Genomic DNA, 14,212 nt, shown 5'->3' with positions numbered 1-14,212 from the left:
TTCAGTAACACGGATCGCGAGATACAACGTCGATTGATAGTTTAGGATCATCGTGCAGCAAGTCACGCAGAATCATCCGTCGAAGGTTATCAAGAGGAATTAATTTTCTATTCGTCGCCATTTTACTTTATTCGGGCAAAAATGTGTACAATTCGCGCACAATTCGACGCTGTGAAGTATAATGTTGCGTTTTAGAAAGTAGTCTGTATCGAACCGAAAAATTTTTTAATTGTCCACGGAATTGTTCGGTTTGTGTTGTCGAGTGACTTCTCTTAAGTTGTGCACAGTACACGTCGAGTTTCTCGAGAAACTCTCTATCGATAGTTTCTCGATAAGCGTGCAAAAGTAATTTGCAAAATTTAAGTACATTTACTGATATACTACCTCGAGAAAAAAATCTGTATTAAAGTAAAAACTTTAGAATTGTCGAGTGACTTCTCTTAAGTTGTGGACAGTACACGCATTGAGTTCCTCGAGATAATTCTCTATCGATAATTTAGTGTAGGCATACACATGAAGTCTGTAAATTTTTAAGTACACTTACCCTTTCCTGATACACTTGCTCCAAAAAAGAATCCATATTGAACCGAAAACATTAGAATCGTCGAGAGCCTTTTCTCGAGTCGCTCACAGTACACGTATTGAGTTTCTCGTGCTCCCTATCTATAATTTAGTGTAGGCACGCAAAAAAATCTGTAAATGTTTAAATACACTTACCCTTTGCTTATGCACTTGCTCCAAAAAATATTCTATATTAAACTGAAAACATTCGGACAGAATCGTCGAGCACCTTTTCTCGAGTCGTGCACAGTACACACGTTGAGTTTCTATTCAGGTGCTCTATAATTTAGTGTAGATCTGCAAAAAAGTCTGTAAATGTTTAAGTACGCTTACCCTTTCCTTATGCACTTGCTCCAAAAAATATTCTATATTAAACTGAAAACATTCGGCCAGAATCGTCGAGCACCTTTTCTCGAGTCGTGCACAGTACACACGTTGAGTTTCTGTTCAGAAGCTCTGTATCGATAATTTATCAATGGACGTTCAAAAGAAATCTGTAAAAATTAAATACACTTAACCCTTTATTGATACACTTGCTCTAAAAAATAATCTATACTAAACTATTGTACAAACACTAGAGTCATCGAGAGCCTTTTCTCGAGTCACTCACAGTACACGTATTGAGTTCCTCGTGCTTCCTATCTATAATTTAGTGTAGGCACACAAAAGAAGTCTGTAAATTGTTAAATACATTTACCCTTTCCTGATGCACTTGCTCCAAAAAAGAATCCATATTGAATCGAAAACATTAGAATCGTCGAGAGCCTTTTCTCGAGTCACTCACAGTACACGTATTGAGTTCCTCGTGCTTCCTATCTATAATTTAGTGTAGGCACACAAAAGAAGTCTGTAAATTGTTAAATACATTTACCCTTTCCTGATGCACTTGCTCCAAAAAAGAATCCATATTGAATCGAAAACATTAGAATCGTCGAAAGCCTTTTCTCGAATCGCACACAGTACATCAATTGTATTCCTCGAGAAGCTCTCTATCGATAATTTAGTGTAGGCACGTAAAAGAAGTCTGTAAATGTTTAAGTACACTTTCCTAATCGACATGCTCAAAAAACTAATTTATACTAAACCGAAAACATTAGAATCGTCGAGCGCCTTTTCTCGAATCGCACACAGTACATCTATTGTATTCCTCGAGAAGCTCTCTATCGATAATTTAGTGTAGGCACGCAAAAGAAGTCTGTAAATTGTTAAGTACACTTTCCTAATCGACATGCTCCAAAAACTAATTTATACTAAACCAAAAACATTGGAATCGTCGAGAGCCTTTTCTCGAATCGCACACAGTACATCTATTGTATTCCTCGAGAAGCTCTCTATCGATAATTTAATGTAGGCACGCAAAAGAAGTCTGTAAATTGTTAAGTACACTTTCCTAATCGACATGCTCCAAAAACTAATTTATACTAAACCAAAAACATTGGAATCGTCGAGAGCCTTTTCTCGAATCGCACACAGTACATCTATTGTATTCCTCGAGAAGCTCTCTATCGATAATTTAATGTAGGCACGCAAAAGAAGTCTGTAAATTGTTAAGTACACTTTCCTAATCGACATGCTCCAAAAACTAATTTATACTAAACCAAAAACATTGGAATCGTCGAGAGCCTTTTCTCGAATCGCACACAGTACATCTATTGTATTCCTCGAGAAGCTCCCTATCGATAATTTAATGTAGGCACGCAAAAGAAGTCTTGTAAATGTTTAAGTACACTTTCCTAATCGACATGCTCCAAAAACTAATTTATACTAAACGAAAAACATTGGAATCGTCGAGCGCCTTTTCTCGAGTCGTGCGCAGTACGTGCGTCGACTTTCTCGAGAACTCTCGTCACATCGGCGGAACGGAAGGAAAAAAATGAAAAAAAAAAACAAAAAATCTGCGCAAATACTTACGAGCGGCAGGGTACGTCCACGACGAATGAAACGCGCGCGTTCCGCGATCATCCGCGTCGATTGATTCCTCCTGTTCGTACCGAGCGAATCCCGTCTAACGAGTTGGTCCAGTTAATCAAGAGAGCCGGGCTTCTTCTATCGCTGGAACACGCGAACACGCTTGCCGTTAACCCGTGCCAGAATGCAAGCCAGAAAGAAACGCATCCCGGATAGACAAGGGACCGCCTTTGCGTAGCTGAACCCCGGCCTAGATCGAACTAGAAGCTAGTGACGCACGATGGTTCGTAGCCTAGCTACGGTGACGGCAGATAACACATTAACACCTTAGTTTTCGGCTTGGTAAGACTTTGGTTTCTTTTCTTTCTGTTCTCTCTTTCTTTCTATTTATCTAGCTTTCTTTGATCCCGCTAATCCGCAAATATTCCGATCAATATTTCAACAATCCGCACCCGATGCTTAACTCGACCACGCGACCCCACGAATGATCGGTTGAAGAAAGAAAAAAAAATAAATAAATGAAATACGAGAATTGGTCTTTCAGGGTGGCGGCGGATTGGTGCAGCAATTAAAGAAGAGCTACAGTCTGAGCGACCTGACCGGCGAGAAGGAGGACGAGAATAGAAACACGTCGCACATGCACGACGAGACGGACATGGAAGGTTGCTCGTCGCTCATAGCGCCGCTAAATCCTGCAAATTCACGCCCGAGCATATCCTTTAGTCCGTTGCTTTGTCCGCCGGCCGATCGTTTAACGATTTCGTGGAAATCGTGAAACGTGGGGAGTCTTCGTGCCCGATTTCGTAGCTTTAACCCTTTCGGTGCCGTGCTCGAAGACGTCCACGCGCGGGAGGATACGTATTCGAGAACAATGACGAGTCTGACTCGTGTGATTCGCATTCGGGTCGGAATCGCGAGTCTGAGTTGTGATTATTGCGTTTGACTCGGAATTGCGAGTCTGACTACGGATAATTGCATTTGACTTGGAATTGTGCTAAGTCTGAATCATGATAATTGCGTTTGAATTGAAAATGCAACGAGTCTAATTCGCGATAATTACATTTGACTTGGAATTGCAACGAGTGTGACTCGCGATAATTACATTTGACTTGGAATTGTGACGAGTCTGGCTTGTGAAAATTGCATTTGACTCGAAATTGCGAAGTGTCTGACTCCCGATAATTGCATTTGACTTGGAATTGTAATAAGTTTGGTTCGTGATTTGGAATTGTGACGAGTCTGACTCGTGATAATTGCATTTGACTTGGAATTGTGATGAGTCTGGCTCGTAATAATTGCATTTGACTTGGAATTGTGACGAATCTGACTCACGATAATTGCATTTGACTTGGAATTGTGATGAGTCTGGCTCGTAATAATTGCGTTTGAATCAAAATTGCAACGAGTTTGGCTCGTGACAATTGTGTTTGACTTGGAATTGTGAAGAGTCTGACTCGTAATAATTGCGTTTGACTCAAAATTGCGAAGTGTCTGACTCCCGATAATTGCATTTGACTTGGAATTGTGACGAGCCTGACTCGTGATAATTGCATTTAACTCGGAATTGCAACGAGTCTGAGTTGCGATAATTGCATTTGACTTGGAATTGCAACGAGTGTGACTCGCGATAATTACATTTGACTTGGAATTGTGACGAGTCTGACTCGTAATAATTGCGTTTGAATCAAAATTGCAACGAGTTTGGCTCGTGATAATTTTATTTGACTTGGAATTGTGATAAGTCAGATTCGTGATAATTGCGTTTGAATCGAAAATGCAACGAGTCTGACTCGCGATAATTGCATTTGACTCGGAATTGAGTAATATCCTTCGAACGTAGAACTCCGTGAAATCGTATGCAAATGTACGCGTACTCTATAAATATTTAACATCGATTTATTCGAAAATGAAGCTTTGTATGAAAAAATGTCACTCTACATTTTCGATTTATTCTTGCACGTAAATTCATTTCCTTTCGACGTCTACGACCAGCTGGTTAACTTCCTGTGTACATATTCAAAAACAGGAAAAATCAAATTATCGTTCAAGAATTTTCTATTCCAATCTATTGAACTTCCAGACGTTACTTTGATCAGTTTCGTGAGAATCTTTCCGAATTAATTTTGTCAAACTACGACGCAAACTACGTGTAATTATTCATCGCACGACCGTATCTTTTTTCTTATTCTTCGACTTAAAAACAATCGAGAACAACGAAGACGAGCATACGATCGCAACGGAGAAGTCACACTCAGACTCTAATTTGTACTTGAAAGGGTTAAGGTCTATCGTGGTATAGGGTTTAAGTCGATCGACCGAGTCTAAATAAAAGTTGACAAATCCTTGTTCCTCGATCGATCGAGACCAAACGTGACCGCTGTATCGGGTCAAGACTCGTTTCTTCGGTTCGAACACCTTAACGACAGTAGATCGATAAACGATGCAGGCTCTATTGTCGCGAAAAGTTGACTGAAATGAAAGCTCTTTTTACCGTTTTCAGTGGAACCTCGTCGAAGGGAGCACGTTGGGAGAAGGGGATACAGTCCTCGTCGGACGCAGTCGAGTAGCAATCGGGTGGAAATGTACTTCTCCGAAGTGGACGTCGATGTCAGACAACCGAGGCCTAGGGAACCGACTACTAGCTTAACGTGTGTATACTACGGAAGATCCTATCGAACACCTGTTGAAAACTGCTTCGGGCATCTATCGAATTTCTACGATGAAAAAGTTTCTTCCAAACTTGTTTGTTCCGGAGCACCTTTGTTAGACGAACACCCGTTATACGAACCTCCCAATACGCGAATATTCTGTTACGCGAGAGTTCTATTGTACGAATAGTATATTTTTGTTAGAATAACTGTGTGGAGATGTACAAAGGGTGTATTCTCTTCTGTAGGAATTTAATCGTAACGATTCAGTATATATATCGCAATACCATTGTACGAATAGTATATTTTTTGTTGCAATAATTGTATGGAGACGTACAAAGTGTTTATTTCTTTCTGTAGGAATTGAATTGCAACTATTCACTATGTATGTCGTAAAATCGTTATACGAATAGTATATTTTTTGTTGCAATAGTTGTAGAGAGACGTACAAAGTGTTTATTCCTTTCTGTAAGAATTGAATTGCAACTATTCACTATGTATGTCGTAAAATCGTTATACAAATAGTATATTTTTTGTTATAATAGCTCTATGGAGACGTACAAAGTGTTTATCCCTTTCTGTAAGAATTTAATTGCAACTATTCAGTATGTACATCGTAATATCGCCAATATTATAAATAATGATCAAGAGTAGTCGAGCTGAAATCAGTGATACTGATTTGCAACCTTGAATAGAGAGGGTTTAGACGGTTCGAGGTCGAAAAGAATGTAATACCATAGAAGTTATAAATAGTAAACAATTACAGAATTTAGTTGCCAAAAAAATGTAAGATCGTACTCGATCAAATATTCCGACTCGATTTTCTCGAGAACGAAACTTGAAAGAGAAAACTATTTTTCTTATTCTCTCGACTTATTTCTACACGTGTAATAATCGTCTTGCACTCACCCTGTATATAATATATTTATTTGTCTTGCATCTTGTAACATACGAGAGTATTCGTGCTTGGATTGTAACCCGAAACCGAACTCGATCTTTCGAACCGTCTCGTCGCGATGAACGTACAAGCTCTGATTATTTCGTGACCCAAAAAACTTTGAAAAAAAAAAACGAACGAACAAAATCTCTCGTGTCAGGCCCGAAACAATTTTCTACGTCTGTTCGAACCATTAAAAACTATCGTTCCGTTTAAGTTGAACGACACGAACGTTTCATGGTACAAAAGAAATGACAATCTGATTTTCAATTCCAGTAATATAAGATCCTCGGACGATATATCCAGCGGATACAGCAGTGGAGAGGCGCTGCAATCTAATCGCTCGTCTCAGGGCGATTCGTTAGTTAGAACATCGAGCGTCGGTGCAAAAACACGCGCAAAACCCCGCTTCACCACGAAGAAAACACCAGAGGTACTAAATCCGATTGTTCGAACACCTACGACAATGTAAATCAAGTCTTAATCGCGTGCTTCCGTGTTCCAATTTTCTTCCTCGATGCTCTGAAGCTCGACCGAACAGGGAGGGGCAAAATATTATTCGTACGACGACGAATCGTTGCTTGACCCTCGTTTTACCACACACTGGGTCTTCTGGGACCCGGAGAGACCTTTACATTGCTCGATTATACCGTTAGCACGGGTTTTCTTAGAGATTGAGAGAAGTACGACGAAGTAATAGAGAGTTCGATAATTGTTTAGAAAAGTGGCCTTATGGACGATTCGAATGACTTTGAAATATGTTATTAAGGATGTTATTACGAGCAACTTTTTCTTATACATGTTACTGCCGCTCGGCTTTAGTTTCGGAGATGTCTGCGAAAAACTGTTGCGAATATTGCGTTCAATTTCGCCTATGCGTGTAAATTCATGGCAGTGTATATATTAACAAAAAATTACATACTTTGTATAGTAATTATCGAGTAGTATTAATTTTGATAAGTTTTTTTTTTAAATTGGACACTGAATTCCAATTCGATCAAAAAAATTAAATGCTTTGTCATTCTACGTGTAATTTTGGACAACTTTTCCTTACATCGGATCAAGTTTTGAACGAATTCGGACTTACAGTGACAGTTTGTTAAATAATCGGTACCATCGACGTGTAAATAACGAAGCAATTTAATCTTTCTGATCAAATTGGAATTCAGTGTCAATTTTTGAATAAAACTCATCAAAACTAACACTACTCTATAATTGCTACATAATGTATGTAATTATATATATTTCTTGTTGATACATACGCTGTCATGAATTTACACGCATAGACAAAATTGAATGCAATATTTTTGCAACAGTTTTTCGCAAACATCTCCGAAACTAGAGCCGAGCGCAGATAACATGTATAGAAAAAAGTTACTCGAAACAACATCCTTGACAACATATTTCAAAGAAATTTGAATCCAAGAGGAGGTCACTTTTCTAAACAATTATCGAACCTTCCATCGAAACGTTTGTGCAAGTAAGGTCAACTTACGGATCCGTTTCGACCCACACGTGGTCTCTCTCGGTCGCCCAAACCACTGGTACTACGAGGTTCGAACAATTCGTTTTCTTTCCTTGATGTTTCACTCTACAATTTGAACGTTCGTTGTTCTTTCAACCGAATAAAAATCATGCCCATTTCTCTGACGGCAGTGCTGATCAGCCGCGCGTAAATCTAACCGAAACGCTCGCGAATCGTCGAATATCTGTAATCAATCGATTTTTGTGGTATTTGAAGGACGCAGGAGAGGATTCCGACAGCAACGACCCTCCCTCCTCTAAAAACATCTCACTTCCGACACCTTTGAGTCTCGTCACCCCCGAACAGGCACTCGAGATCTTGCTTCTGCTCTCGCAAAACAGTAATGTTGCCGATTATGTCAAATTCGATCGTGGATCCCTTGTCGCAGGTAACGATGGTTTAGTCGAAAACACCAGTCAATCAGGCCCAGGGCCGGAGAAACGAGATTCAGAGATAAGAGAACCGATCGGTGGACTCTGCTCGCCTCTAACCGCGAAGGTACAGATCATTGAGAGCATAGTGACGAAAATGGTACCAGAACGTTCCACGACGATAGAAACGATGAACGTTACCGATGATGCGTCGTCCATCGTTGCTAAAAATGAGATCCAAGACACGAGAGACAACTCGAAGGACAACGTTAAGGAGACTCTAACCACCGATCAGGTACCCGAATCCACGGTTTCCGATAAGTCCAACAAAGATACGGATCGTACTGTGACCGACGAGCTCTGCCAGGACAAGTTCGACGAACTGAAGCAACTCCTCAGCGAGGCACACAAAGCCATGAACAATATCGTCTACACGCAAGAGAAGCTCAGACTCAGCGACGCGAGTATCGTCGATACGTTGTCCCCATCTGGCGGGGATGTCGCGAAGTTGGACCAGAATTCGAAGAAAGACCCTCTGGGTGACCATGTGTCTTCGAAAGGGGTCGAAGAGGACACGGTGAAGACGAAGTCTGTCTACCAAGCGATTAAAATGGATTCGTCGGTCGAGAAAGCCATAAAGATGGATTCATCGATCGTCCAAGCTATAAAGATGGATTCATCAGTTGATCAAGCGACAAAGATGGATTCGTCAGTCGACCAAGCCATAAAGATGGATTCGTCGGCCGAAAAAGCCATAAAGATGGATTCGTCAGTCGACCAAGCGACAAAGATGGATTCGTTAGTCGACCAAGCCATAAAAATGGATTCTACGGTCGACCAAGCCATAAAGATGGATTCGTCGGTCGACCAAGCAACAAAAATGGATTCGTTAGTCGAGCAAGCGGTAAAGATGGATTCAGATACCGAGAACACCTCTTCCTTGGACGTGTGGACTACCCCGAACGTTTCGCGAAGCAATTCCGATAGCGCGAACCGTGCCGGGAAGTATCACAAGATGCCAGCGCCGAAGGTGCCGCTCGCTAGAAGCGAGGAGGACCTGACGGACGAGACTGACTCTCAGAACGCGTTGAGGGCGACACTGGTGATAAAGACCGGTACGCTGAAGACGTTTTCGAGCACCGGGGCTCCGAAAGACGTTTTCTTCGCCCACGTCGCGGACAAACCGAAAGGGAAGAAGTCCAAGAAACAACGGACCAAGGAAGGGTTCTCGAAACTCCTAACGATCCCGAAAAACATCTTTCACGGCGCCTTTTACAGAGACCACAAGACAACACCGAAAGCGGACCAGCCCGGTCCGGATGTTAGCGTTTCAAGATCGAGATCGAACAGCCTCGAGCCACGTGAAACGATCATAGAGCTATCACCGAAGAACTTGTCCGTCTCGAGTCAAGAGATCGACGAGAAGAGCGACGACACATCGAACAGCTCGGACACATTCGTGCTCGCCTCGAACAACGACGAGGACGCGAAGAACATTGCCACGATCACCAACGAACAGGAAACCGAGGTGTCTCGAATAAGAGAGATATCACGGTCACCGAAACCCGGCAAACGATTGGAGTCGGACATATTCTAAGGACCGTGGAACCTCATGACGTAACATGAGAGTCGGACACGGGTCTAATTGACTGGTTTTCAGAGGCAAATTAAACGAACCCTGTGTCACCGATCCATCCCCCATTCCCCGTCATTGTTTAAACACTGTGTACCGTACTGGATATCTGGAGAGAAGAATCGGATTAACTCGTTCAGATCGTATGGAAATGGTTTTCTAGAGTGTTTTCTGATGATTACTGGTTAACCCCGTTAGTCACTAATCGATTTAGCGAGTGTTGCATCCATTTCTCATTCTCACTGTGCCCCCTGAACGTGCATGCTCGTCTTGATACGCACGCGACAATGGCATATACCGCTGTCTAATTATTAACAATTGCTTCCACGAAGAAATTGTTTCGAAACGAGATCGTACGTTGACCTTCTCCACACCCTACACCCTCCCCCGACCCCCATATCGCGGCAATTTGATCGCGAACAGTGTGGTGTGCTCCTTGTACAATTATCGGGGGAACGAATCGACCTTTAACGAGGTCGTTTCGTTCCCCACTTTTCGGTTCGAAAGACGCGCGAAAGGTTTGCAATGCATAATGATATTAAATTTACCCTCGATAACGCACCGTTCGTTTCTGTTTTTTTCAGATAACAAACTTCGCTACCCTCCCTCGCAGCAAGAAGACAAGTAAGAAGAAGGTATCATGAAATTTAGGACCTGCTGCTGATCGCATCAAGGAATAAGACCCCGAACCGTTCCCCAACGGCCACGATTGATTCAGGATCAGCAGCGAGCGTCGCTGAACTCATGAAAACGCGTTATCGCATTACGACGTTGCGTCCTAGCCCTAGCGTTACACGATTCGTTTGTACATTGTTCTCGCGCGAAGCAAACGAAATTCACAGCGTTTACGTTCAAATGTATCCGGATAAGTCGACACTGGAGAACGGTTTCGATTAGGGGGCCCCGAGTCTCGGAACGGTGGGGAGGAGAGGGAGCTATACTTTCAAGAATCTCGTTTGTTCTCGAGCCATGTAAACAGTTATTCAACGAAAGACGAAGAAATTCGGACGAACAGAGGCGTAGGAGTTAGATCTCCGCGCCACTGGGATATAGGTTAACGTTCGAATCACGACCAACTCCAGGCCCTCTGGTCTCGATCGATCAGTTTTCGCGACGATAGCGAAAGAAATGTTAAAAACAAACGGTCGATCGTGACTGGTCGCGTTAACACCGTTGCTCACGGTCATCCATATGATTTCTTAGACCCGTATCGCGCCTTTCGATCGCATTATAACCTCCCTCGAGCCTCGTGCGTAACGTCGTTTTGGTCGAGAATATTTTTTTTTTTTCTATACGCGAAAAGAGAAACACCTCGGTGCTTGCCGCACTCACGATCAATGTTGCTTAAGATCGAGCGTAGAACTTCATCACCGACAGTGTGACGCGGTGATCCCGTGGAATTCCATTTTCCTGAAGCTTTTCTAAACTGTAGCTCCGATATTTTGTAAAACGATTGAATGAATCGCCATAGAGGTGGAGAAAACGTTCTTTATCGTAGACGTCAGATTGAACGAGGACGGTTGCGTTAATAAGACGAAGAAATGAATTCTAGTCAACAAACAGGATGATATACTCACGCATCTCTCGTATAGTGCCACTTGACTTTCTAGCGTTTGCTCGTACCCGCAGCGATAAATCCGTAAACGACCGTACCAAGTCGAGTCACATCCTTCTTTTTCATGGAAATTGGTAAGCGCCGCGTACGTTTGTAAAGAAATTGTAGATCGTTCTAGGGTGGTCCCTTCGAGGACCAACGCGCGTTCCCGCTTGTACGACGCGAAGAGCACAACACCCTCTCCGGCGCGGCGACTTCGAAGTGTGAACTTTCATTTTAAGCGCCCGGAGCGTGTTCTGCGCCGCGCGTCAAGCGCGTAGGGGGAGTAACGTTACTTGTAATTTCGCGCGGCGATTGTTCGTTGTTGAACACTTTCGTTCAAGTGGTTCTGAAACTGAAATGAAACCAAGTCGTGCGTGCAACGGAAACCCCGTGTTTTGTACTTTAAGTGATATTAACGCGCACTTTCCTTCAAGTCTGAGTTACGTTCTAAAGTCGTAGTTGAATTCGTCGATTCTCGCCAACGATATTTGTACGCCAAAAATCTAGAGATTAATTAACGCGGAGAGATTGTATTTCGAAATCGTCACTCATTGATTCATCGACGACTTAGTTCGTTTCAGCGTTGAACCGTTCGTTCGCTAATTAAGGAATTGCGACCGATCGCGATTGGAAGGGATCGTTGAAATTTATGTACGCGAAGCCTCGCTGAATGTATCGAGCGAATGTTATATGTACTTCTTGCTCGCGAGTTTCTCAACTGTGGTACGTGTTGGCGATTGTTTCGAGAAAACGTCGTGTCTTGTTCACGTTTAACTTTTTTTTTTTTGTATTACGCGCGGAGAACCGTGCAAACTATTTACGCACAAGTACTGCGACCACTTCGAACGAGAAACGCGAAAAGAGTTTAATTGCAGATGTTAACGAATTCGTGCATATAGTTTATCGTGCTACGCTCTAATCGTCATTGTAAATCTTGGGCCAACCCTGTACAGCGCTGCTTCTGGACAGAGCAAAGCCACTTCATCCGCTTCGTCTCGCTATGATACGTAAAAACGCTTACGCCGGGAGATGGAAGATACATCTTTGATTAGCTGCTCAAGGTCGCATCGAACGCGCATCTACTTCGAGCGGTCAATATTCCTTACCGCGTGTATAATCGCTGCTTATACGGGATGGCCCAATATAGTTTGTATTTCGTTTTATTTATTTCATTTACAAATCATTGTTAATCGTAGCAATTATTTTGGGACACCCTTGTATATATGAACCCAATACGATGTCCAGAGGACGACAACCGCGTCGGTGGCCTCCCACCTGTAGACAGGACAGCCTTCGGCGAAGAAAGTGTCGTCGAGGAACTTTGTACGCGAAACGTAGTATTACCGTTCAGTTAGGACTCTGTTATATCGTATAATTGTTGATTTTACCATGCACGTTCTATGCGATGTCATCGGCTATGTCACCAATCGAAAATGCAGTCAATGCGACCAACGTAATTTTTCGAATCACGGCGGTACATCGTAGAAATCGTAATAGATAGTTTATGATAAATATATAGCGTCATAATGCGGAGCTTTGGCTTAAAACATTCAACATCCGTGATTGTTTATTAGTGTACCGGAAACAGCATTCGCTGCATTTTATCGGTAACTGTTCGAAACTCGTCAAAGAAAGCTAAATATTTGCAATTTGTATGTATCGTTAACCCTTAACTACCTTGATATTTGTCTATGAAAGCGTGTTATGTGTGCAAGCGTGTGTGTGCGAGGGAGAGAGAGAGAGAGAGAGAGAGTCGTGCTCAATTAAGAGTCTACCCATGTTCAAAGGAGAAATAATTCCTAGATTCTTTACAGTACCTCGATATTATTCGAGCTTTGTTCTTGTAATCATTAAATCTTTTCGGCGTGTCGGTATTATACCGCGAATTATATGGTGCTGCGAACGTTTTAATTTGTTTTATAGTTACCTATTCCGGCAACATAAGAGAAACGTGTGTTTTGAGCGTAGAGAATGTCAGAAACTTTAATGGAGGATGTGGATAGATCGGTACACAGTATTTCGGTTTAAGTATATTTGTAGTCAATAAAGTGACATTAAAGCATTAGAAGCAAATTTTGTTTAATAATTTTAAACTTTTCCGAGATAATAAACATTATAAACGACACTACGTTGCAAGAAATTCTATTATTGATATTTTGTATAGTTTAAATTCATCGGTCAGTGACCTACAATAAATACATTAGTGGTTCCATCTGGGAACTATTTCTCTACAAATTTGACCATTTGCCGCCATGGTTACAGTAAAGATTTAAAATTTGTTTGGTCGTTCTCCGTTAGATGGCTGCACCATTCGCTACGTAATCGTTTTTTAAACAATCAATACATAGATAATTAAATTGAGATAAATTGATAAACGGATTTATTTTATTTTAAATAATAATCATTGGACAAGGCCTACACCTTGCGATGTGAAAAAAGTAATTTCAATATTTCTCCAATTTCTTTTGTCGTCTACACTGTATCGATTGGAATATTTATCATATATTTAACCTGCTCGTGGGTTATACATTCTGACATCATGTGCACCAACAAGGGTTATCCGATTGAATTTTGATCCGCTCAGAATTCCAGTGCAATATTCGACATATTTGAATTATTTAAATCCTACTACTATATATACTGAAGTAAGCCTGTACCTTACTCATTGTATACGATAGAAAACTATTACTTAAATTACATTAAGAATTATTCAACACAGATATATATTATATGTTATCAACTAAGAACATAATTGTACCATTTTTATCGGTTATACATATCTTATACTTTCTAAATCTAATATCTGTATTCTATATATCATCTTAATCTTAAGTTTTAAAACGTCATCTCTCAACTTCTAGAAATATCTTCGCACATCCATACTGCTTAGTTAAAATTTTTAATGCTTTTGTATCCAGAAACAATAACCTTTTAGGGGATCCCTAACAATTATTTACATTTTTTAAGGAGTTCTCCAAATATTCCACCCCACAACTTTCTAATTTTACAAAAAAGCTATGACCTATTTTGGT

At 41.4% G+C, this 14,212-nt stretch overlaps 1 protein-coding gene and 1 long non-coding RNA gene across 11 annotated transcripts in view; one reads left to right on the top strand and one right to left on the bottom strand.

The window, feature by feature from the left end:
* The window catches only part of LOC143143636 (uncharacterized), a 61,940-nt gene extending 48,687 nt beyond the window's left edge, over window positions 1–13,253 (top strand). For 8 of the 10 annotated variants that reach the window (XM_076305190.1, XM_076305126.1, XM_076305134.1 and 5 more), the window contains exons 5-9: window positions 3,014–3,191; window positions 4,970–5,117; window positions 6,331–6,487; window positions 7,796–9,726; window positions 10,168–13,253. In XM_076305190.1, coding sequence (XP_076161305.1) covers window positions 3,014–3,191; window positions 4,970–5,117; window positions 6,331–6,487; window positions 7,796–9,547 — 2,235 coding nt within the window. In that variant the 3' untranslated portion in view covers window positions 9,548–9,726; window positions 10,168–13,253. Of the gene's footprint in view, window positions 1–3,013; window positions 3,192–4,969; window positions 5,118–6,330; window positions 6,488–7,795; window positions 9,727–10,167 lie in introns of those variants that run through there. The other 2 variants (XM_076305180.1, XM_076305198.1) reach the window with 2 other exon arrangements.
* LOC143143716 (uncharacterized) lies at window positions 776–1,409 on the bottom strand. The gene is made up of 2 exons (XR_012991224.1): window positions 1,259–1,409; window positions 776–1,055 (listed from the first exon to the last, which is right to left on the bottom strand). It is a non-coding gene; the product is annotated as an uncharacterized LOC143143716 (long non-coding RNA).
* Window positions 13,254–14,212: the final 959 nt, after the last annotated feature.

Source organism: Ptiloglossa arizonensis, chromosome 1 (assembly GCF_051014685.1).
Source record: "Ptiloglossa arizonensis isolate GNS036 chromosome 1, iyPtiAriz1_principal, whole genome shotgun sequence".
Taxonomy (NCBI): Eukaryota; Metazoa; Arthropoda; class Insecta; order Hymenoptera; family Colletidae; genus Ptiloglossa; species Ptiloglossa arizonensis.
Note: the sequence above shows the minus strand (reverse complement) of the source record. Positions and strands in the feature narration are given on the sequence as shown.